Source organism: Rhincodon typus, chromosome 7 (assembly GCF_021869965.1).
Source record: "Rhincodon typus isolate 14 chromosome 7, sRhiTyp1.1, whole genome shotgun sequence".
Taxonomy (NCBI): Eukaryota; Metazoa; Chordata; class Chondrichthyes; order Orectolobiformes; family Rhincodontidae; genus Rhincodon; species Rhincodon typus.
In genome coordinates, this window is record NC_063338.1 from 44289752 (window position 1) to 44314517 (window position 24766).

Below are 24766 nucleotides of genomic sequence, written 5' to 3' on the forward strand. Positions count from 1 at the left end.
GCGTATTTGTTGCACTTGTAATCCAACTATATACTCGACCAGTATTTCTGAAAAGCACAGTCGCCATTATAAAGGAACATAACATCAGACCATTTCACTTTTCAGGTTGAAAGGTGCACAAGTTCATGATTGCAATTCAAGTATGGTGAACTAAAGTGACAAGTGTAGTTTCTTTTGCCACCTGAGTATATTGTACAGCCAGTAATAAAACTTGTGTTTACAGGCTGTCTTATAGACCTGAGAATAGAATCTACTATAAAAACTGCTTATGCTTCCTCAATTAGTTTTTGTTACCCAGCTGTAACCGTAGAGGTTTCAACAAATGTTCAAAGCTCAGTGTGATTTTAAATAAGTTTTAGTATTATCTTTACTGAAGTTTTTTTTGTTTCACCTACATGTCTGCTTTCTCACATTTAGCCAATTAGGAATATTAATAACTGCATATTTATCTTTAATAACATTCCTTCATTAAAGTTCAATAAAGTCTGGCAGTTGTAAACTTTTGAGAAACTTTGTATTGAAATTTTTGATTTTCCTGATTACCATAACATTATTGAAATATCTGTGGAAACCCTGAGTAGTGACTATATTGGATTAGGAAACAACAAAAAAAAAATTTCATGGCACATGCAATTATAATACTTACTGGAATATACCTCCATTAAGTTGAGGGGTTTTAATTTCATACATTTCTTCCTATATTAAACTGCCACTATTACTGGCTTTCATGAATCATTAGCAACAGTTAACAATTAAATTCCAGGAGTGAATTATAAGATGTAAATCTGTCAGTATTTGCCAGCTTGGTTATTTATATACCCAGCTGAATTCTGATTAAAGTATTTGCACAATTAAAATATTCAAAAATAAAGTATTTTATAATATATTTAGAACATTAAAAAAATTTAAACACTTGTTACCACTAGCAAAACGATGACTGCAATTTGGCAAGTGATGTTTGTTAATACTTCATAATTTACACCAACCCTGATTGATAGCTTCTGCTTGAATTCATTTGTTATATTGCAGATATCCAGCATTAGCAACAGACCGCAAAAAAATCAATCCTAACAAGTGGCAAAATATTATAACATTAAAATGCAAAACAGCAAATACTTCACCCTCCTTCCCAGGCATTCAAGTACCTTTTACATGCAAATTTGCTCAATTTTGTATGGCTTCAACGAGAGTGCATTTTGTGATGTAAATCCCGCTCTCACAATGCAAGAGTGGGAAGGGCTAAGTTGCAACTTCAAACATTCCACTTGCACCCTAAGAACATAGGGCATTAGTATGGTTAAGTGCTTGCACCAAGTGCGGTGCAGAAATGGCTAAATAATCACATCAATTCCATGTAGAAAAAGTTCTGTGGCTGTATAAATCCTGATAGAAGCTACACCAATGCAAAGCTTAAAAAAAGTAGCAAAATTTACTGGTACATATGATGCTAGCTAGGTATAGTTAATGTGGTAACCTTGAAATGAGATTTAAAAATCCAACTGCAGAATTTAGGGAAAGTCAGTCAGTCAATCTCTGGCATATTTCCTGAACCAAACGAGTTTAAGATTTTGTTGAGGAATTGGCTTGATTTAAATACAAGAATGATTTGACACTTACTTACAACTGAGCAGCTGGATATAAAAAAATTGGACAATATTATAGCCCTTTTCTATCAAAGTAGAATAAATGACAACGGATTTATGTGCTGTCGTAAGAAGCATGCTACTGTGCAAGTTTTTTGGCTGCCAATATTCTATAATAATTCTAGCTTGTTGTGTCAGACTAATTGAACAATCACATTTGCAAATCTGAGAGCATGTGCAAAAAATATTAGTACCACCTCTCCTCCCATAACAATAATGCAAGTTATGTTCATTATCCAAAATATTGTAAATGAAGATCTATGTTAAAGCATATTTTTGTAAATCTAGCCCAGGTATTTAGCAAAAATTGTTAAAACAGATATGGATTTTGAAAGCTACGTAAAATTTATCAAAGGATTTGATTTGCTTCCAAGAAACTGGTTCACTGTAGCTTGTTAATCTTCCATTTGAAGTTCTTTTTTCAGGCTGAAAAATAAAATTCACATTTTAAACTCCATAAACACTACACAAAAATAAATTTACATAAACAAAAATGTTAAATGCTTACCTATTCAAGTAAGCATGAACATTGTCATAGCCATGATATTTGGCCAGGTAAACAAGAACACCTGTAGCACGGCGACCTTCACGTTGTCGACAGAAGCTACAATTGCAGATTCCTCTACAAGGTGGACAATGCCAGTTCTGATTAGAGAGGGGCAAGAAAATCAGAGAATTTTGACAAAGGTTCAAGATTCTAACTCGCAATACATGAGCACTTCTGAAGAATGTAATTTCCCAACCAAAGCCTCTGCACTCAAGTGTTCTAATTTTGCGCTCAAATCACAAACAGGAAATTACCTTAAAACAATGGCAAACACCATCCATTAGAGTGTCAATTTAGTGAAGGGTTTGGTATTTGCTTTTAATTACAGGAAAATTGAAGAACTACATACGTCTGAACTGCACAAATTATATTCGTGTTAATTATCTGCAAGAGAGAGAGTTTTCTAAATGATTTGAAACAATCCTTAACTGAAGTCACTTTAGGAAGGAGCAGGGAGGCTTTGCTTAACTGTAGTCATGTGATCAGCAGCTCGAAAACAATCATATACATGTCCTATTATTTTAAAGCAAACTCATCAATATAGAGGGAATAAATTACAACATTATATATACACATGCATGAAGTAACTATGGATGAAAAAAACTCAAGACTCACAGCATCCAATAAAGCAGTCCTAACAAATTCACCATAGCGATTGCGAAGACATGGTCCACAGAACTGTCCACGGACTCCTACGCATTCTGGATTTCGACAATTGGTTTTTGTATCAATAGTCTTCTGCCGGCATTGGTGGCAAGTGGAACCCTGGAAGAATAAATGCATCCAGTTTTCTGTGAACAGTTCAAACTTTATATTTTTAAAAAGCAAAGCATGGCTAAAGATTACATGAATAGAAAAGGCACTGGTCATGCTACGTTACAAATGGGACAAGTGAACAGAATGCAAAATGATTGCTTCCATCACTTTTATGTAGGCACCTCTTCAGCAGCTTATATTGCCTTTGGTTGCTTAGCTTCGTTGATTAATATGTAAAATTTCAAGTTCCAGATTTTTCACCGAGTGACAGTGATCCAAGGAGAAGTAATGGTGTAGTCATATTGTTACTGGCATAGTCCAGAGATCCGGGTAATATTATGGGAACTGGGCTTGTTCAATAAAAGTCTTACATGGACCATTGATCCATAGTCATAAAAAAAGCCATCTAGTTCACTAATATCCTTTAAAAGGAAGGAAAAAGTGCCATTCTTACATGGTCTGGCAATGACCCACTGCAATATAGTTAACTCAATTTGCCTCGGATTGTCTAGTAAGCTACCCTGTTGTATTAAACACTAGAAAGTCTCAAAAGAAGAATGAAACTGGACAAAAGTCACTTGACACTGACTAAGTCACCAGAAGCTGATGCTGCAGATATATTGAATTTCTCCAGCTCTTTGCTTGTATTACAGCAAATTCAGTCCTGTCTATCCTGCAAAGGCTTCCTTACTCAACTGTGGGCTAATGCTTTGACTTGATAGAGGTGTACAAAATGATCAGAGGTATAGATAGAGTGGACAGCCAGAGACTTTTTCCGAGGGTGGAGGTAGCTATTACGAGGGGCCATAGTTTTAAAGTGAGTGGAGGTAGATATAGGGGAGACGTCAGAGGTAGGCTCTTTACTCAGAGTAGTAGGGGCATGAAATCGCCTCATTAGGGGCATTTACGCGGCTATTAAGTAGGCATATGGATGATAGTAAAAGGTAGGGGTGGAGGTTAGATAGACCTTAGGATTAGGGTAAAAGTTCGGCACAACATCGTGGGCCTAAGGGCCTGTACTGTGCTGTGCTGTTCTATGTTCTAATGCCAAAATTGGGAGACATGTCTCATGGACTAATCAAACTACAGCCTAACAATTATACTTACAGAATCATACTGACAGTACCAGAGCTGGTGGCACAGTAGCATGCAGTCCAGGGTGTGGGGGTTTGACCTGGCAGTCCTCAACACTGATGCTGGACCTCATGAAGTCTCATGGATTCAGGTTAAACGTGGCAAGGAAACCTTCTTGTGCTCACCACATACCATTCATGAGGTGCTGTGGGCCCTCAAATAACAGACAAATTGTACTCCAACACAATCTGCAATCTCATGGCCTGGCATATTCCCCTACTCCATCATTATCATCAAGCCAGGAGATTAAATCTGATTCAAAGACAAGAGCAGGAAGGCATGCCAGGAGCAGGCATTCCTAAAAATGAGGTGTCAAGCTGGTGAAATTACTAAAAAGATAACATGTGTGCTAAAGAGCATAAGCAGTAGATGATAGACAGACCAAGCAATTCTACAGCCAAAGGATCAGATCTAAATTCTTTAGTCCTGCCACATGTATTTAAGATGGCAGCAGAGGCAAGACAGGCAGCATTCTGGCTCCTGAGCCCGTCTGCTCCCCAGCATCACGCCAGCTGCATCTTTCCTTGTCCTTTTCTTTCTTTTCTCTTTCATCCTAGTCTTTCTTTTCTTTTCAACGGTGGCAGCAAAAGGTGGTGGTGAGGTGAAACCCTTGTGAGGAATGTGTCCCCAGCATGGTTTGGCCCTTATGGACTATGGTGCTGAACTGTTAACAGAGTTTTTGTTTTTCTACATTTTAGTAAAAAAGGTCTATAAATGTTTATCTTTATAAACTTTGCTGTCCTTATTTTTCTGCACTGTAACCAAGATTCATTACCAAATGTACCTTGGTACCCAAGTTGGAGCCATAAGTGGCGCCTTGTTATCTTTTCACTGTGCTATGTGAGCATGTGACAATAAACCCAATCCAATTAATGGTGATGGAAAATTAAACAACCCACTGGAGAAAGTGATACCACAAACATCCTCACGCTCAACAGTAAGGGAGCCCAGCAGATCAATGTGGAAAAAAAAAAAAAAAAGGTATTTATAACAGTTATCAGCCAGCAGTGCCAAGTGAATGATCCATCTTGGCCTCCTCCAGCTGTCCCCAGTGACACAGTTATCAGTCTTCAGCCAATGTGATTCAGTCCATATGATAAACAAACTGCTGTAGCCACTGCACATTGTGAATGCCATGGGTTTTGAGAACAAGAAAAGATTAGAGTAGGCCATTTGACCCTTCAAGCATCCCCCACCTTTCAAACTGATTACGGCAGATCTGCCCCAAGCCTCAACTCCTTTTTCATGCTAACTCAGAATAGCAGTCAACTCCCTGATATTTCAAAAAATCTACCTACCTCTTCTTTAAATACTGTGTGATCTGGTCTCCACATGTCACTGGGCTAGAGAATTCTAGTCAGTCACTCAGTACCCTCAAAAGAATCCTATTGCTTCTCAATTTTAAAACAAATCTTCCCATACTCTGTAACTATGTTCCCTAGTGCGCGGGTCCCCCACTAATGGAAACAACTTTTCAACATCTACCCTGCTTCTACATCAATTTTAGGAACCAGCCTTCAATACCAGTATATCCTTTTATAAATACAGGAACTAAAACTGCACATAGTATTCCAGGTGTGGCCTTACTGTTACAACAAGATTCCCTGGTTTTCATTGTCTCTTATTAAGTAACCAATGGTGTTGGGGGTATATTAGCATTGACAGGGGATTGGTTAACTTAATTAGAGACAAGGTCAAAAATCACACGACACTAGGTTACAGTCCAACAGGTTTATTTGAAAACGCAAGCTTTTATTTGAAAAAGAAAGCTTGCGTTTTCAAATAAACCTGTTGGACTAAAACCTGGTGTCGTGTATTTTTTGACCTTGTCCACCCCAGTCCAAAAACAGCATCTCCATATCATAATTAAAGACAGGGTTGTGATAAGGAGGGCATTTTCAGGATAACAACCCGTAACTAGTAGAGTACCACAAGGATCAGTGCTGGAATTACTTGCACGAGACTGGAAGCTGAGTTACAGGGAAAGGCTGAATAGACAAGGGCTTTTTGCCCTAGAGCATGGGAGGCAGAGGGGTGACATTTTGGAGGTTTAAAATATCATGATGGGCATGGATAGGATGAATAGCCAAGGTCTGTTTCGAAAGGTGGGGGAGTCCAGAACTTGAGGGCATAAATGTAAGGCGTGAGGGGAAAGATTTATAAAGACGCAAGAGGTAACATTTTCATGCAGACGGTGTGTATGGAACGAGCTGCTGGAGCCAGGTACAATTACAACATTTAAAAGGTATCTGGATGGGTATATGACTAGGAAAGGTTTAGAGGGATAAGGGCCAAATGCTGGCAAAGGGGACTAGTTCAGGTTGGAACGTCTAGTCAGCATGGACAAGTTAGACCGAAGTGTTTGTTTCTATGCTATATGGTCTGTAGTAATGACTTTGAGGAAAAGGGAGTGTACTATTGCCAGATTTGCTGATGACGAAAATAGGTGGATAGGCAAGTGTTGAGAATGGCAGTCTGGATAGGGATTGACAAGTAAGCAAGTGAAGAAAGACTTGACGAATGGAATATAATGCAAGAAAAATGAAATTTAGCAGGAAGAATTCAGGAGTTGAAAATTATTTAAATGAAGACTGTAGAAAGCTACAGAACAGAAGGATTTGGAGGTCCTCATCCTTGAATCACACAGCTGATAGCTAAGTGGATCAAATGCCTTTATTTTAAAGGGAATGGTGTATAACAATACGGAGGTTTTGCTAAAAACTACAAAAAGCGCTAGTTAGACCATAAGGAAAAACCACATTTTTTGTGTCCTTTAGACAAAGGGAGCATATGCTAGCATTGGAGGCGTTGAGATTGATGATCAAGTGTGATCTAATTGACTAGCAGGGCAGGTTCAATGGGCTGGATTACTACTTCTGTTCCTGTTACCAATGTAGTCCAAAGGCTGATAAGCCTAATTGATAAGTCTCTAAACCAGCAGAGATGGTGACACAGTGGTAATGTCAATGGGCTAGTAATCTAGATCCCCAGGCTAATGTTCTGGGGACAGGGGTTTGAATCCCACCATGGCAGCTGATGGAATTTGAATTCAACAAAAAGGCAAAATTAACCTCATTGTAACTGTTCTTTGGTGTAGGCATGATGGACCTCATTAAATGTTGCAACAATTCTGTCAATTGTCCTTAAGAACTCATCTGGTTCACTAATATCTTTTAGGGAAGGAGATCTGTCCTCACCCAATCTGGTTTACATGTGAGGCAATTAGAGATGGGCAATAAGTGCTGACTAGGCAGTGACATCCAAATCCCACAAATTAAAAAAAAACTCCAACCTCTAGAGCAATAAAGGCCAAAATTCCATTTGCTGCCCCTGTATGTTGACTTTTTGTATTTCATGCACAGGAACCCCCAGATGCACTCCAATTTTTTTTTGTGTCTCTCTCAATTTTAATGACAGCCAGTCTTTTGCTTCTTCCTGCCAAAGTGCATCACCTCATACTTTTCTACATTAAACTCCAAAGTTTTGCCCACATCTGGACCAGTTAAGTTGTGGTCAATGATAGCCCCTGGATGTTCATACTGGGGGATTCCATCATAGTAATAATACTGAACGTCAAGGGACAATGCTGAACAGTAACCAGTTAGCATGTGTAGCTTGAATGGTTACTTGCCACTTAACAGCCCAAACCTGAACATTGTCCAAATCTTGCTGCACATGGACACAAGTTGCTTTAGTATGAGAGGAGACGCGGATGGTGCAATCAGTGAATATCCCACTTCTGACCTTATGGTAGAGGAAAGGTCGTTGAAGCCGCAGGTGAAAGATGGTTGGGTCCTGGACACTAACCTGACGAACGAGGGCTCTTACGGTGCAGTGGTAGTGTCTCTACCTGATCCTGGAGGCCCAGGTTCAAGTCCTGCCTACTCCAGAAAAGGTTTACATATATACCCTCATTTATCTTCACATCCCATCTGAAAATGTTCCCTTTAAACCAACTTTGTTTTCTGTTAGTTAGCCAAATCTTTGCCTATGTTAACATTCTACCCCCAACATCACGAGCTCTTAAAGTTGCCTTTGTGCAGTATCTTACCAAAAGCCTTTGGTAAATTCAAATATGTTACATCTACTGGGTTCCCTTTATCTATCCTGTTCGTTACCTCCTGAAAAAGAATTCAAATGGATTTGTCAGGCATGGTTTTCCCTTCATGAAGCCATAATCACTGCTTAATTACATAATGCATTTCAAAATGATCTGCCATCACATCTTTTCATGCTCAGTTGGACAAATATTCCAGGAAAACATTTGAAAGAATGGAGCTCTCCTAGTTTCCTAGTCAACAATCATTAGTTTGGTTGAATACCAACAAAAATTGGTTAAACTTGATTTACCGCAAATATACTATACCTGACCTAAGAAATTTAAAATGCAACAAAATGCCTCCGGTCAAAAGCTGTTCATTTCCCCATGTTAAAAAAAATTATTGTTTGTGTATTCAGTTATTTGCATGCAGGTAGGGCCTGGTGGAGGTAGTACTTGCCAAAGAAGATGCTACCCAAGTCATACAAAAAAGGAGGAAGTAGACCATTTGAAAAAAAAATAATAAAGGAGGTATTAGAAAGGCTAGCAGTGGTTTACAAGTTGATAAGTCATCAGGCCAGAATAGCCATTCAAGGATACGGAGGGAACTAAGGTGGTAATTGCAGAAGCACTGGCCATAATTTTCCAATCCTCCTTAGACAAGCAATGGCTCCTGAGGAATAGAGAATTGCAAAAGTTGCGCCCCAGTTCAAAAAAAAAGGTGTACAATAAGCTCAGCAACTACAGGTCAGTTATATTTCTAAGGCGAGGAAGCTTTTAGAAATGATAAATTGAGACAAAATTAGCAGTCAATTGACCAAATATAAATTAGTTAGTTAAGGAAAGGCAACATAAATTTCAGAGAAAACAATGTTTAACAACTTGCTTGAGTTTTTAATGAGATAACAGAATGGCTTGATGTGGGTAATGCAACTGATGTTGCGTGGGTGGGGTAATGCAAATGATGTGTAGTAGATGGAGTTTGAAAGAGATTTGATGAAGTGCCACAGAACCAGGATTGCAAGCATAATTAGAGTTCATGGAATGAAAATAATAATAACAGAGATTAAATCAGATGAGAGACAGGAATCAAAATACTGGTGAATGGTTGTTTCCCAGATTGGAGGAAGGTAAACGGTAAAACTCTTCAGAGGATGATACAACTACTGCTGCTCTTCATCTAGATTAATTATTTAGTCTTGGTGTGTAGGCATAAACTTAAAAATCTTCAGAAGTCATAACTGAGTATTACCAAGCATAAGGAGGATAGTGTCCTTTTTTTTGTAGCTAGACATCAGTAAGATAGGGCAGATAAGTGGCAGATGAAACTTAATACAAAAAAAAACTGTGACGTGATTAAGAGGTAACCTTGTTATCTCAGATTCTCCAGCATCTGCAGTTCCTACTATGTCTGTGAAGTGATTAACTTTGGTCGGAAGGACTTGAAGAGTCAACACAGAATAATGGATGCAATTCTAAAAGGGACTGGATGTGCACAAATTACTGAAGATGGTAGGCCACATTGAGAAAAGTAGATAAAGGCATATGGGGGTCATTTTATATACAAAGGGCAGAGAGTAAAAAAGCGAAGAACTTATGACAAATCTGTATACAACATTGGTTTGGCTCAACTGGAATACTTTGTCCAGTTCCAGGCAACTTACTTTTCAAAGGTTGGGAAGGCATTTGGGTGAAAGGTTTAAAAAGGAGAGGCAAATAGTTTTGTTGATTTTGTAAGTGACTTTTTTTTAAAAAAAAAAGGATCAGAAACTTCTATTGTGTCAAAACTGCTTGAGAAATCATATGATTTCAGCTAAATAACTAGGCAAGCCACATGTTGAGATAATTGCTGTTGAGCTTTTACAGCATACAGATACGGTCAAAGGCCAGAAACTGGTTCAGTCCAGAAGAAAAGATTCATGCCAGCAGAAGGACAGTTTAGTTTGGATGTTTGTAGGCTAGACTGGAAAGAAAACTTAAGCAGCTTTATCAGTCCAACAGGGCTGGAAAAAGCCAAGTTGCTCTTAAGAGTTTAAGAAATGTCAGTGAGTTAGTCTAACTCTGGGAGAGTTGGACAGCATCATGTGGTGAATGTACAGAAAGCTGTTGAAAGGAAATGCTAGCAACATCAATTGAGTAAGATTTTAAAGGAGTGAAGACAGAGTGATACTTCACTGAGTGCAGTGTTTGAAAAGGCTATTGCTGAAGAAAAAAAATTGAAACTGCTTGTTGTTTATTGCAAGATATTTTCAAATTGTCATACACAGATTTTTTTCTCCCCCTTCCTTTGTTGTGTAAGTTATTTTGTTAAAAGTGCATTGGCAGTCTTTTGGGCTATGAATATATTCAACACTGTAGTAAACAAATTGTAAAAGTAACACTAAAATCTATCATAAAAAGGTGTCACTCTGGAATCTAACTTGTACAGTATTACCATCAGCTGTGATCATAGCAGAACTAGAAAAGGGTACAGTAAAGATTCACAAGCATGATTCTGGAGTTGAAAACCTTCAGTTACGTGAGCAGATTGGATAAGCCATCGTTACGCTTCCTGAAGAAGTTGTAAATTTGACGGAGGTATTCTAAATCCTGAAGGGTTTGAACAAAGTAGATTGACAGAAACTGTTCCATTGGTGAAAAGATCAAGAACCAAAAGCCACTGTTAGAAAGTGGTTGCTAACAGAAGCAAATAAAAAAAAAAAAATCTTTTGATTTTGTATATCGTGTGGTTAAGATCTGGAATTCAATGTCCGAGGGTGGTGTAATTAAATTCAGGCATTGCTTTCAAAACTGGGTCATCAACTGAAGAGGAAAAAAAGGCTATGTGGAAAAGCTGGACTAGGCCAGTTGCTTTAAGAGATGGATGCAATGATTCTCCTGTGCTGTAATCATTCCATGATTTCAATTATTGAATTTTTATTTCATCTACCTTACTACAGCCCTGAAAAATGCAGAGAAGAATTAAACAAAATACAAGGATCAACCATGATCTCATTGAAGGACTGAATGGCCTCCTATTCCTATTATGTTCTCAAGGAAAGCATATACTTAGCTATAACATGTTTAAAACTGCTTCCTTGCTCAGATCTAGTCCTCTTTTCAGCAGCATGAATAGTTCACGGTCTCGAGATTTCCTTTGGGTCTTCCAGTTTCAATTTTCTACGTGCAGAACATCAGCATCTCTCTCATTACTGCCTAGTGCTAGCTAAATATCTACTTTCCCAGTGACCATTGAAAATGGTCATGCCACACTAGAATTCAAGCTTAGTGTTAAGTGTCAATCCATGACGCTGCCCCATTTTGCATTAAATTTTTAAAATCCATTTACCCGACTCTTAAACCTGACAGCAAACTATCATACGTAATTGCTGTCTATTAGGAAAAAAAAGTCTCTGGTGTACATGTGATTGGAGAGGGAAAGCTCTTCACTTCAAGAAGATACCCAAATCAACAATTCTCTCACCATTTATTTCTGTTACACCAATTAACACTGATTCCTTTGCCCTTATCCCCTACTCCCTAACCCTTAGTTGACAGGCACCAATACATTCACTTCCAGAGTTCTCTTACAACCAGAAATGGACTCCAATGCTGAAACTAGAATGCATTTAGTTGAAATGACTGAAATGAAGACTGCAAGATACTTCAGGAATTGATAAAAAAATGCTTTTACCATTAATCATGGTACACTACTGTTAAGTACTCTAAGATGCAATTCACCATTCCCTCCAATCACTCCACAGGAATAGTGAAGTTCAGACTCATGGTAGAAGACAAGGGTTTGATTATATGGAAGTAAGGGAAAACTTAACATTATAGAAAAGAGCATTCATTAGGACAAATGGTTTGAATTTTGTATGCTTATCAGAAAAGATTTCCTAATAGCAGAAAAGGGTGATAATTGGTTGAGACCCATGGAGAAAGCGCTGAAGAACTATAATTTACCTATCCCTTTCATCTCTCTCTCCAGCTATCTGTCCACCTCGCCCCTTTCACCATCAACACACCCTCCACCAACCCACCAAACTTCAGCACAAATATATTTTCCTAGCTACTAACAGTTTTGATGAACAGTCACCAGACTCAAACCTTAACTCTGCTGTCTTCCCACAGACGCTGCCAGACCTGCTGAATTTCACCAATTTGTGTGTGTGTCAGGGAACTATAGATTCCTGAAGTACAATAACAAGGCGAGAAGTAGGCCATTTGATCTGTCAAACCTATTCTGCTATTTAACAAGAACATGGTTTAATAGGATTGTGACCTCAGCTCCACTTTCCTACCCATTCCCATACTCCCTTGACATCCCTGTCAAATCAAAATGCCAACTTAGTTTTGAAGAACCTGGTAGTTCAAAAAAAGAAGTACACAAGGTTTGAACAAATTTGTTTCATTTGCAGAAATGGATCCCTGTGTATGAACATACGCCATTTTCAACAAGTGTAAATGTGCCACATTACAAGCTCGACTCATTATCTTAAATTGGCTGTTAGCATAGCTTTTAGCACACATTGCAAATTAAGAATCACATCCAGTGAACACTTTTGCATTCTGCAAGTCTGTACCATGTCAATTACAGACAACTGAAGGAGTATCTTATTTCAATTCAAATCAGTCAGTCAACCTGTGACATATGGCCTATGTACCTGGCAACATATCAGCCCCAATTCATACATGATATTGTTCAATTGTGAGATAGGCAGAATGTCTTTTTAAATTGATGATGGCGCCTCAGAGAAAAATACCACTCACCTAGCTATTGCACTGTAGTACCATGAATTGATTTGCTTGACCCAATGTTCAAATTCAAGGTACTTTTCCTTCCTCGGGTAATTTGAGGTAGACAACACACTTTTGAAGTCTGAAAGTGGTGGCCTTTGACCTCTTTGGAGAGTTTGATCAGGAGCTTTGGGGCACTACCTTTCCCCACTGTGCTCTCTAATGGCAAGACCTCAGCCAATGTTCAGTCATTAAATGACAACTAATCAGCAACCTTTTCTCCTGCATTATAAATTGTTATGATTCTTTGAAATTTGACACTTCTTGCATTTGTCCTGATAAGTGCAAGATAAAAACCTTCAGCAATATGTCTCTCTTTTCAGTAATTAAAAAGTTCTGTACTAGAAAGCTCATCACTAATATCATTTAGCAGGTAACATTTATACCAATTACTAGAACTTATAGTATGTAGAAATTAATATCTAAAATCTACAGAAGATAAAATGATTATATAAAAATATAATGACTCACTTTGTTTTACAAGAACATTTACATAGAAAAACTTACTGTGGTTCGACTATAAATTTTGTCTTTAGCCGAGAAGGAAATATTTTCCAACTCCTCTTGCGTTATGTCCTCAACTGATCGAACCACATGTGGAATGGTAAGAATGCTCGGTCGACTTCTTCTGCGAAGAGGCACTTCATCCTTTGATGGGAAGGATAAAAGGGAAGGAATCACAAACTCAGAACATGGAGATCATAAACCTCTTCCAGTAATCTTTAAGCATCTATATAAACATTGAACCTCCTAATGCATAGCTAAAGGACTGTTGAAATGAATAGAGGCGGTGTTCAGCATATGTAAAAACAGATAATAATGCAATGGTTATTCAGCCAGCTGAGGATTGTACAAACAAATTAGCAGTTAGTAAACACACAGAACAATAATAAATTCATGACAAACCTGCCTTGTTTGGCCAGTATGGAGTTAAATTTCAAAGCAGTCACATCATAATTCAGTGCTAACTCCCAATCAAACGTTGTAATAACAGCTGTTGTGAAATTGTACAAGTTCACATTGCTGCTTTAGGTTTTCTTTTAAGACTTGCGTCAAGATACACTATTAAGATAATAGGCAAAGTAGTTTTTGCTTTTGTCACAGCTATTGTTATCCTTACTTGGAAGCATTTTACTGATTGAAGATATTCTATTCTTTCACATGCATATTTAATCATTTTTGCTGCATTATCAGAACTTAAATATAAGATGCATTTGGCAACAGTGATATTGGATGCAGTGTACTAGAATGGTGATCCCTTACTGCAAAGATAAAAACCCAAAACACAAGTCAGAATTCTCAAAATAGGAGGTTGTTGCAAATTTCAGACCAACTGTTCAAATAAGCAAGTTCAAGTATGTATTCTGAACTTAAGATCTCAATGGTTACAATTGAAGATATGATGCTTTAACCCAGTCCATTTTCCAAATGAAAACACTCAAATACAATAATTTCTCGATCACAACTTAATTCTGCCTTTTATTCCTCTAAAAAAAATTAAGTACTTAATAACACAAGTTAGGCAACTGAATTCATGCGCACACTATCGTACCACAGGAAAGCAGGCATGGTGATTGGTACCTACTAAAACAAATTGGTGATATATTCAAAGTACATGTTAAAACAGTCAGGCTTCTTTGCCACCTTGGGAGTTCCATTTAATCAATACTATTAAAACTACTTCCATGTATGATATGTTTTATACAGTAAATATCACATCAAATAGGAAACAAAAATCACAGAGGTTCAATTAGACAAAAAAATGAAAGCCAAAGCAAAGATGTAAATATGGAAAAAAAAAACCAAGCTTGGTAAATTAGGTATCAATAGGTACAAGTTCAGAAAAGGAATTCCGATACATGGGGTCTAGAGGGTTGACAGCTGTCAGGAAGGCTGAAAAGTGGACAGTGGTTAGGGTCAGTATGTATTTGATCAAATAAAAAAATGAATACATTAATACTAAATTTAAGTAAATGAAGACACAAAGAATGAATGACGAAGACGGAGCAAGACCAAATGCAGACAAAGTTTTGAATGAGCTGAAGTTTCTGGCAGATGGGAAAGTGGCCAGGAAAGTACTGCAATCATCAAATCTGGAGGAGAAAAAGGCATGAATGAGGTTGTAGCAGATGGGCTTTGCTGAAGTTAGCAATTTTTTTTTTTTTTTTTAAGATGGGTCTGAAAAGTTGAAAAATCACCTTGGAGTTGAATAGGACAGATATTGCTTACATCTGGAAGCTGTCCAAAGACATTAATTGAATTTGATTATTACGGTCTTAGACATGAAAAATGTAAATTCAATATGTAACGAAACATTTGTCTGCACAACTGTTGTTTAATTTATGAAAGCTATTATATTGTGCATTCAACAGATAGTTAATACTGAAGACAAGCTGTTTCATCATACATGTTTTTATCTGCCTGCCAACCTGTAAAAGATAAGTGCTACATAGAGCTTCAAAACAAAATATATTGACTTTCAATGTTTCAAGATTTCTTAATGAGGCATGTATTCCCAAGTGTTTAATTGCAGTCAGTACAGACACTACTGAAATAGATCTCTATAATTTTTATGAACATAGAAGTCTTTAACTGTAAAGGTTATTAGGCTTTACAAGTGACCACCAGAAATGCAGATTAAGCTGGCAAAGTCAGTGCACCATGAAAGTTGTTGTTAATAGCAGCACAAATGACTTAATGACTCTACCTCAGAGAAGTCATTATCCAGAAACTTTCTTTTCCTCATAAAGCTGACATTATCTTCTTGCCCAAATGATGGAGAAGGAGGGCCATCAATCAAAGATCTCGATCGAGTGTGAGGCCTAGCACACCGTTCAGGATTTCGTCTAGAAGCATTTTCTGAGAATGCATTTCTCGGTGGACGTTTTGGTTTCTTAAAAATACAAACAGGAATTTCTGCAATTTACAACCAAATATATTATGCACAAGTCTATCAAGAGTCAGGTAGTTGCACCACTCTTTAAAAAGCAAGGTGTTCAAAATAATCATAAGGAATTTGCTTCTGCAATTTAAAATGCAACTTCAAAGGGGTCTGTTTATTCAATATTTAATTTTAACCTTTAATATCCCTTTATGACATTTTAATTAATTCTACTTAAATTTAATGTATGCTTTTACGTTTCTCCATTTTAGGCAAGTTATATATTGTGCAGTAATATTTTGGAAAATAATCCAATAAACTGAAAATACATGATACAAATCTACAAATTCACTGAAGAATCAACAATTCAAACAAAAATGCACAAATTCTAACAAAAATACCTCTCTAATTTGACAGTGCAAGCCCAACAACCGCAATTCAGTGTGTTTAAATATTCATTAAATGTAAATTCTTAAATACCTGCTGCACATAAGAATTTCTGCATCATTTCTAAACAGTTCCGAGCATACTGCAACAAACCCAAACTCTTGCCTACTTACTGATGGTGTTCCTTGAACTGAAACTCTGCGTGGCAGAAGTCCTGGAACAGTCTTCAGCTCTGCTATCAATTTGGCCAGCTTGGACAAAAGCATTATAAACATTATATTAAAAGCATTTATTCTGTTTACAGAACTTTACAACAGACTGATACATAGAATTTATAATGAAGAAAAAGGCCATTCAGTACTACTGCTGTGCCAGTTTTTAATGATCCTCTACAGCCTCCTCTGTAAATCATCCATCAGCATGTCCTATGATTACTTTCTTTTTCATTCATTTAGTCAGCTTCTCCCTAAATTTATCTAGGCTATTCATCTTGTGCTCATTGTGGGAACAAGTTCCACATTTATAAACTACCTGTTGGGTTTAAGAAAGAAGTTTGTCTGATAGTTATTTATTGGCAAATATCTTCTACTTAGACAGGATGTTCCCTCTCTTTTCTCTTATCCTTTCTGATTCTCTTGAGAAATAGCACACAACAATGAGAGTTTTCTTTTCTGATGCTGTCTCTAATCCAATGTTCCTTCACTTGGCTCAAATTTAGCTTAGAAAATAAATGAACATAGGATCAGGAGTAGGTCACTTAGCCCCATGAGTCTGCTCTGTTTGACTCCAATCTGCCATGGCTCCATAACCTTTAATACCCCTGCCTACAATTAGCTTCTGGTTCAGGCTGGCGTGTGTTAAACCACTCTTTCTTAAAAGGCACAGGCCAGGTTGAATATAACTCTAGCTGAGCAGAAAATATACTCCACACTGCTAGGCGCAACAATTCAGCCCTTCAATCATTTTATTTTGTTCTTCCCCACTCAAAATCCCCCACATAATTCATCAGCTTCAAAGACAGCACACAAACACCAACAAATCTACACCATCATCACCAGTAGATTATCAGGGGTCATTTTAAAAACTGCAGCAGGAAACACTGTTGTGAAAGCAACATTTTTACATGCAATACAAGTATCATTCACGAGCTGATATGAAGCTAGCTTAAACGCTGATACTACTGTATAATTTGCATCCTCCTGTAAAGTTAATTAATATCTGTAACTAACCAAAGCCATTTACAATAGGAATGCATGCAGTATTTACCACAGCTTTGTTTTCCTTAATATTTAGAGCTCTCTTCTCAAGAAAGCTTGTTCCTCTGGGTTCATCCACATCAGAATCAGATTCAGAAGCTGAATCCCTATTTAAAGCAGCACAAGAGTCTGGTATTGGCAGAATTTTGTTTTTCTGAGATGGAAATCTGAATGCCACACGTATTGGGAAAGATTGTTTGCTCCGTGTTTTGGCATTCTTTGCAGATTTTACATCACCTTCATAAGTTATTTCTTCTTCTGATTCAGATGATTCAACACTCTATAAAAACAGATAAATGAAACATAACTTTTCATTGAACATATACCAACTGTACACCAAAATATGAATATCAGCCAAATGAAAAGACAACGAATAAATCTTGACATTTAAAAAAAATTCTATATTATACCAGAAGTTCTAATGCAGCTCTTACTTTCATTAAATGTACAACATTGAACAAAACGTGAACAATGCAAATTCCAAGTTAAATGAATCCCTACAAATATTTAGAATCTGCCAGAAAGACACTAGTTTCACATCTTTAATTTCAGTTCATCAATTATTATCACTGGGCTGTTAATCCAGAGACCCAGATAATGTTCTGGAGACCTGGGTTTGAATCCTGCCACGGCAGATGGTGGAATTGGAATTCAATTTTTAAAGATTGGAATTAAGTGTCTAATGATGACCATGAAACCATTATCAATTGTTGCGTTCACTAAAATGTCTTTTAATGCCACCCTACCAGGTCTGGCCTGCAATGGGACTCCAGACCTGCAGCAACCTGGCTGACTCTTAACTAGGAATTAGGGATGGGTAATAAATGCTGGACTAGCCAGCCAGACCCTCAACCCATGAACAAATTTGAAATAACAACGAAAAGAAATCTGTTCTCAGACTGAGTCAAGAAGCAGCTCACAAAGAGCCAGGAAAATTGCTACATTGAGTTTGAATTAAACAGTCTACGATGACAATACAAAAACAAACTCTTGTCAACATTCATTATCACCTTCAAAACAAACATTTTGTGATACAAATTCCAGATGAAAGGACAGAATTATATTTGAGTTGTTGGTTCAGGATTTGAACACAGTCTGTTATCCTACCAGAAAATTATTACAAAAAACTGGAACTTGAAATTGTTGTACATTAATCACCATATTTAAGTGATTTAAATTCTGAATTTTATGTTTAATCAAGTTTGTATATACCATTGCTTCCATAACATCTTTGAGGTCACTTTCAGAAAAACCATCAAATGATTCGTTGTCAGAATCCTCATTAAAAATCTGAGCCAATTCGTCAGTCAGAATCTCTGCTCTGAATTTAGCTTTCTGAGGAAATAGAAAAAAAAACTTGTTATATTATAGCAAACTATCATATTAAAGGTAATTGTCGTCGACTTCTTTTGCATTCACAATCTTAAATTACACTTACACTGTTCGTAAAATTGTCTGAAGCAAAACTATCACAGCTATCATCTGATGATGATGTTTCCATGGGAACCAATGCCACGTTTCTGAAGTCTTTAAATTCTTCCTTTCCAGAAAGGTCTATCTGCTGCAAGATTAAAAAAAATACAATCTTGAATACCTTTTAAATAATTTCTTTAGTGTCAGGTTTTAATGATATGAGTTGCCAGAAATTCACTTTGCATAACACGTGGTCACACTCTGAATCTGCTTTGTACTATGTAAATGGAATGCAGAGCCAATTTATTCTAGCTTTGCAGACGGGCTTTGAGATTTGTAGATATTTATCATCAGTTGTGCTTATTCGATATTCAAATTGCATGTTTAGGTTGGTTTGAGTAACCAAAGTAGACTAGATAAAAGTTTTTGTTGCATACTGAAATCTTCAATACCAGCTGGAACATTCACAACCAGGAAAAGAGCAGCTGATCTTTGATAGTAACGTGAGCTGAAAGCAAATAAATGGAACTTCAAAGTGCATTTATGTACAATTGTGAATTTAATACAAAAAATAAGTTTATTAAAAGTTTAGTAATGCAAGTATCTCCTAGAGGAACGTGCAGGCAGATCTTTCACAATTTCGGGACTAGTGGAATTTTGCTTTCAATACAGACAGCATGTAGGTTTAAACAGAAATTTAATGAATAAAGTTCCCTGCTTCAGATACATTTCTCAATAATGTGCAGTGATCAATTAACTTTTTAAATTGAAAAGGTTGCAAATAATCCAACTGTCCCCTTAAAATTAGATTAACAGACAGACGCCCAAAAGGTGAGAATTTAGAATAAATGAGAGATAAAAAGGTCACAGAAAACCTGTATTTGCACCCTGACCTAGATGTGGTTGCAGAGTTTCCAACAGACATGATAGCCTGCAAACCTTTTCAAGGTTCTCCACGAACAATGAAAAAATTCATGCGTGGTGCCCCACTGGGCTTTCACATTTGAAATGGTAATGCCACTAGGTCTTTCTGATCATTACCAGGTTTCATCAGCACAAGTTATCTGAAAATACAGAACACTTTCTTTCCCCCAACCACAAAAGGAAGTCATAGTCTCCTACAACATAAAGCCTCAAGTTAAGATTTTAAGCTACAGCTTGTATTTCTGTTGAAAGGCAACACTACATGAATACTACAAGTTTACAATGCATTCATGGTACCATAATGCATACTTCTGATACACACATTACAGCATGAAATTTAATCAAACCCAGAAAGTGACTGAGCATTACTTTTTCTTAGAAACAGCATGAACAAACCTTGGTAGGTATCTGCTATAGGAATATCATTGCACTTTTAAAATGATAAGATAACAAACCTACTCAAATGAATAGACATATTATTTAAGGACTTGCATAACACCCTCAAGCCAAGCAAAGTCAAAAGTTCAAATATAGTCTTCAAATTCACAGAAATTAAGGATCTTTTTAAGAAAGCATCGTTTGATGCCAATGTTTATGTAAACTAAGATGTGCAATAGGACAAACAAAAGCACAGTACGAACTTTCAAGACAGAGCTTGACCATCACCAAATGTTAAAAAACCTAATCTGCAACATTCAATTCTCGTTTTCTTCTGCTCATAGCAAGGCTGGTGAGGTATTAACAAATCCATTAATGTTAAGGTACATGCGCAGTGAAAAATGAAAAGGGCAAAATTGCTTCAGCACTGCAGTAATAGACTTTGATTAGTTCAATTCCTAATGACGTTGTGATAACTAGTTTCTCCAAAGCCATCTTTACATTTGAGTTCATCAATATTTAGTTTAAAAATGTATGTTCACAGGAATTTGCTCTCAAATACTAGAAAGGCAAATTAATGTTAGCCAATTATCCCCCACCAACCCAAAGAACTGTACAGCTGTGGAACAGACAGTTCAAAATGAATACTCTTTCATTACATACTCAAAGCAGGTCAGATTGCATAACAGGTAGGTACCCTGTAAATGGTAGCATTAGCATAGTACGGGCAGCACAGTGGCTCAGTGGTTAGCACTGCTGCGTCACAGCACAAAGGACCTGGGCTCGATTCCAGCCTCAGGTGACTGGATGTAAGTTTGCACATTCTGTCCGTGTCTGTGTGGATTGCCTCCCAGGTTAAGTGGATATCTGGACTGGCCATGCTAAATTGCCCATAGTGTCCAGTCTAGCTGGATTAGCCATGGAAAATGCAGAGATAGGGTAGTGGGCTAGGCTCTTCAGAGGGTCGGTGTGGCCTCGATGGGCCGATTGGCCAGTTCCCACACTATAAGGATCCTAGAACACTGGACTTATTTTGATTACTTAAATAGGTCAGAGAGGAAAATTCAATATTCCACAAACAACCCTCTCCACTGGGAAGTCTACAGATCTTTCACATACCCCTCCCAAAAAAGATCATACAGCTACAACTGGGAAGGGAGTGACTGAAAGATGTTGTACAAGATCATGATTGGACAGGATTGGCTAAGCTAGATGAAACAGCTAGACATTTCTTGTAGAACATGCAAAAAGTTTGAGAAAGGGTCACGCAACCAGAAACGTTAGCTGTGATTTCTCTCCACAGATGCTGCCACACTTGCAGAGCTTTTTCAGCGATTTCTGTTTGTGTTTTTGACTTACAGCATCCACAGTTCTTTCAGTTTTTATGCAAAAAAAAATAAAATCTAGTTTAAAATAGTTTAACAGTTTAGACAAGGAATGGTGGTAAAATTACTTTGTTTCATTAGGGCTAAATTTAGAAGTCCAAATTAAAGCAAAAACAAGATTTCACATGTAAACTCTCCTTCCAAAACTGATAAGAAGTCATATTATTTCGGCACCATTTTTGGCTTTCTTTCAGACAGCCAGCATTGAGATTTCCTTTACCAAAATACATCTGCTGTTTCATTACAAGAAATGAGTATATAACAAACAATTTAAAGAATGTGGTCATTTAATTAGTCAACAGAGATTCAGTGACAAGTATCACCTAAACGAGCAATTCATGTTTAGCACAAGTGGCTCTAAAGCTTCTCCTTTGTCCCCATCTTAGAAAGAAATTTCAAGCAAATATGCAAGCACCAAACTAAACGTCACTTTACAAAAACTAACATTAAATCAGGAAGTTTGAAAAAGATGATTAGAAGCAAAGTACTCAAATGTTTTTAAAGGGAGAGATTAGTAAATATTTATTAATCAAAGTGAGAAAAAAATCATCAGGGTAGGCAGGAATGTGGATTTGAGATTGCAATCAGATACATCATGGGGTCTTATTGGATAGCAGAGCAAGTTTGAGAAGCTGAACGGCCTACTCCTCCTAATTCATACTGTTTTATAAATGTTGTAATAGTTTCACTTCCTCTTTTACTAGTTTGATGTTGTTTACTAAGTTACAACCATTTGTCCCACAACACCCAATCTAACAGATAAGCTGGCTGTGCACTAGAACTATCAATTAACAGGTTAAAACATTATAGATCCCACTACAGGCATTCCTGAATACAAATTGTAAGGAGTCAATGATACTCAAGTAAGAGACAAGTTAAATATTATTGCTAATTAATTTACTAAACAAAATAGCTAAATATTAGCTCAAACACTTATTAATGCTGAAATGATTACCTGGCTTTCATTGATTTACAGTAAGGACTTCTTGTTCCAGTTTCACTTGTTTTGTGTTGACACAAAACAAGACAGATGGGAAGATGCACTGAAAACGATCACTGATAAATTTAACTGCTCAGTTTTCAAACTGGGCTCTATTAACTGGTTCAAGGAGGGTCATGAGTTATTAAGCCAAACCTAATGGCAAATTAACAATTCTGTGTCATACTGCTTTTAATCACAATCTTATACCCAGTCAATCATCAAAAGGCCACTCAACACACAGAAATTCACCCTGGTTCTATTAATTTCTCAGCCTAGATCTACTCCTGAAATGAACAGTCGAAAGGCCCATTACTTATCAGCCTTTTTAACCCTCTCTCTGAAATTGCTCTTTCTAGTATTGGTTGTATTTTTCGTTGAACATGCTCAGTATCTGTGGTTACATTCTGTCTTATTCTAAAATATTGATCAGAATATTTACTGTATCTAAACCATATAATACCATACTTTAGAGCTGTTTTCGGTCATAGCCTTTTCTCTAGCTGTGAAGATTTTACGCTGATCTCGAGTCCTCTTGGAATAATTCTTGATGCTGTTCTTTGAGTTGACGTTTGAATAATCTTTCTGCACATTGTCAGAAAGCACCCCACTGTAGGCTACTTTTATAGTAATGCAATGTAAAGCCTCAGCAAAGTGTATTCAAATGTACTAGTCACACATCCTACAATTTTGTTAATTCGAGCAGTTTATTTTCTTTAGAATCTCAACTTGGAACTTAAAAAAAAATGTAGTTCTCATTTGTGACTATGTATAGTTAAGCACTTCATTGCCATCTTAAGTTCTCATCGTTTAAGTATATAAAAAGGGGGTTAAATAGGAGTGCAATAACCGTTTCTTTTAAAAAAAATTGGGACACCGTACTTCAACTCTAGCCTTTGGGCATTAGCAAAACAACATTTAAAGTGAAATTTTCAACTACGCCGCTATGATGAAGACGGTGAATGGATATCCGCACCAATCAGGGCTGTTAACATATTAAGGGTCCAACAACAACTGGCATTTATATAGCATCTTTAACGTAGTGGTGAAGAGTGTTTCTCCGAAGGCCGACCCAAAAGAATGAGAACTGCTATCAAAACACAAGAAACTGTAACGCCAAGTTACAAAAAGGGGGAAAAATAAAAGTTGAATTTGAGATCATCACTATCGTTTTCCTGCACGGGGTGGGGTGGGGGGGGGTGGTGGTCTGGGCAGGCGGTGCTGACGGTCACTTAAATGGAGCGACTCCGAAAAGCCGCGAGTAGGTGGTAGTGGTGGTGGTGGTGGTGGTGAGGCGGGTAGCCCTGAGCTGTCACTCAGGGACCCACAGACTCCACATGGTCAAGGTCAGAGCCACTCTTCCCAAAAACCAGCTTCAGGGACTCGGTAGGACGGCGGGGCTGTTCACCTGGTGACCGGGACGGTGTGCTGTGCCTCGCTCCCCCTCAGGCCCGGGCTGGGGGCCGGGGGGCTCGCGCCCTCCCCAACTGTCAATCATCCCCGAGATTTTCCCGCGTCAAGCCGGATCACGTGATCCGGCGCTCAGTTTAAACGGAGCCCGAAACGAAAGGCAGAGATTTCAGACCTAAACGTGGTTAAATTTATTTTTTTTAAAAAAAATTCATCGAAAACTGAGCCGCCACACTCCACACATGGCCAACTGAACGTAACTAACAAAGCCGACGTTAAAAAAAGTTACTGGCACTTAAAAGTCCTTGAGGAAAATCAAAATGAACCGCAGAACTGCATAAAATTTAAAACCAGCGTGACACGGCTAACCGAGTAAAAACTGCTCAGAAGATGTTCTTCGATCTAATGCGGATACTGCGAACAAAAATTCTTTCCTCTTAAGCCGCTGGGAAACGGAGGAATGCAACATGCACACCTACCTTTGCACGCAGTTTTTTCATGGCTTTAACTTCCCTCAGCACTTTGCTTGAGTAACAGCGAGTTATTTGGTGTAGGACTGCTGCTTAAATGCTAAATGTGTGTAGCTGCAGTCCCGCCTCCGGGTTTCGCGCGCTGCCGGGTCGGGCCAGGTGCAAAGCGCGCGAGAAGCCTGCACTGTTGCAGAGCAAACATTTGACAGGGTGTTAAACCCTTACTGTACTCCAAGAGCTCGTATTCGTTATATGTAGCCCTCATTTACAGAACACTTATTATGCACTAGTAAGATGAGAGACCACGCCTCCTTTCTGGACGGATATTCGTATCATAAAGATGCTGGAAATCATTTTAAAAACTTAGATCTGGATACAATTCAAC

General features: G+C 37.7%; 1 protein-coding gene across 3 annotated transcripts; it reads right to left on the reverse strand.

Moving 5' to 3' along the window:
* Positions 1–894: 894 nt before the first annotated feature.
* On the reverse strand, positions 895–24462 carry cdca7a (cell division cycle associated 7a). 3 transcript variants are annotated; one of them, XM_020520596.2, is made up of 10 exons: positions 24391–24462; positions 18861–18983; positions 18635–18757; positions 17433–17702; positions 16340–16417; positions 15606–15791; positions 13406–13546; positions 2806–2955; positions 2152–2288; positions 895–2069 (listed from the first exon to the last, which is right to left on the reverse strand). In XM_020520596.2, exons 1-10 carry the CDS (start codon positions 24409–24411, stop codon positions 2039–2041), a joined length of 1260 nt encoding a protein of 419 aa, XP_020376185.1. In that variant the 5' UTR covers positions 24412–24462; the 3' UTR covers positions 895–2038. The 3 variants fall into 3 exon arrangements, with proteins under 3 accessions (XP_020376185.1, XP_048455419.1, XP_048455418.1); XM_048599462.1 differs by lacking the exon at positions 24391–24462 and adding an exon at positions 24281–24367; XM_048599461.1 differs by lacking the exon at positions 24391–24462 and adding an exon at positions 22478–22579.
* Positions 24463–24766: the final 304 nt, after the last annotated feature.

Excerpts from the sequence above, each read along its gene's own strand:
- cdca7a (XM_020520596.2), bottom strand. The coding sequence starts at position 24,411 with ATGAAAAAACTGCGTGCAAAG. Across the intron at positions 18,758-18,860 it reads CAGACAATTTTACGAACAGT|AAAGCTAAATTCAGAGCAGA; the intron begins GTAAGTGTAATT and ends CTATTTCCTCAG. Across the intron at positions 16,418-17,432 it reads TTAAGGAAAACAAAGCTGTG|CTGGCCAAATTGATAGCAGA; the intron begins GTAAATACTGCA and ends CTTTTGTCCAAG.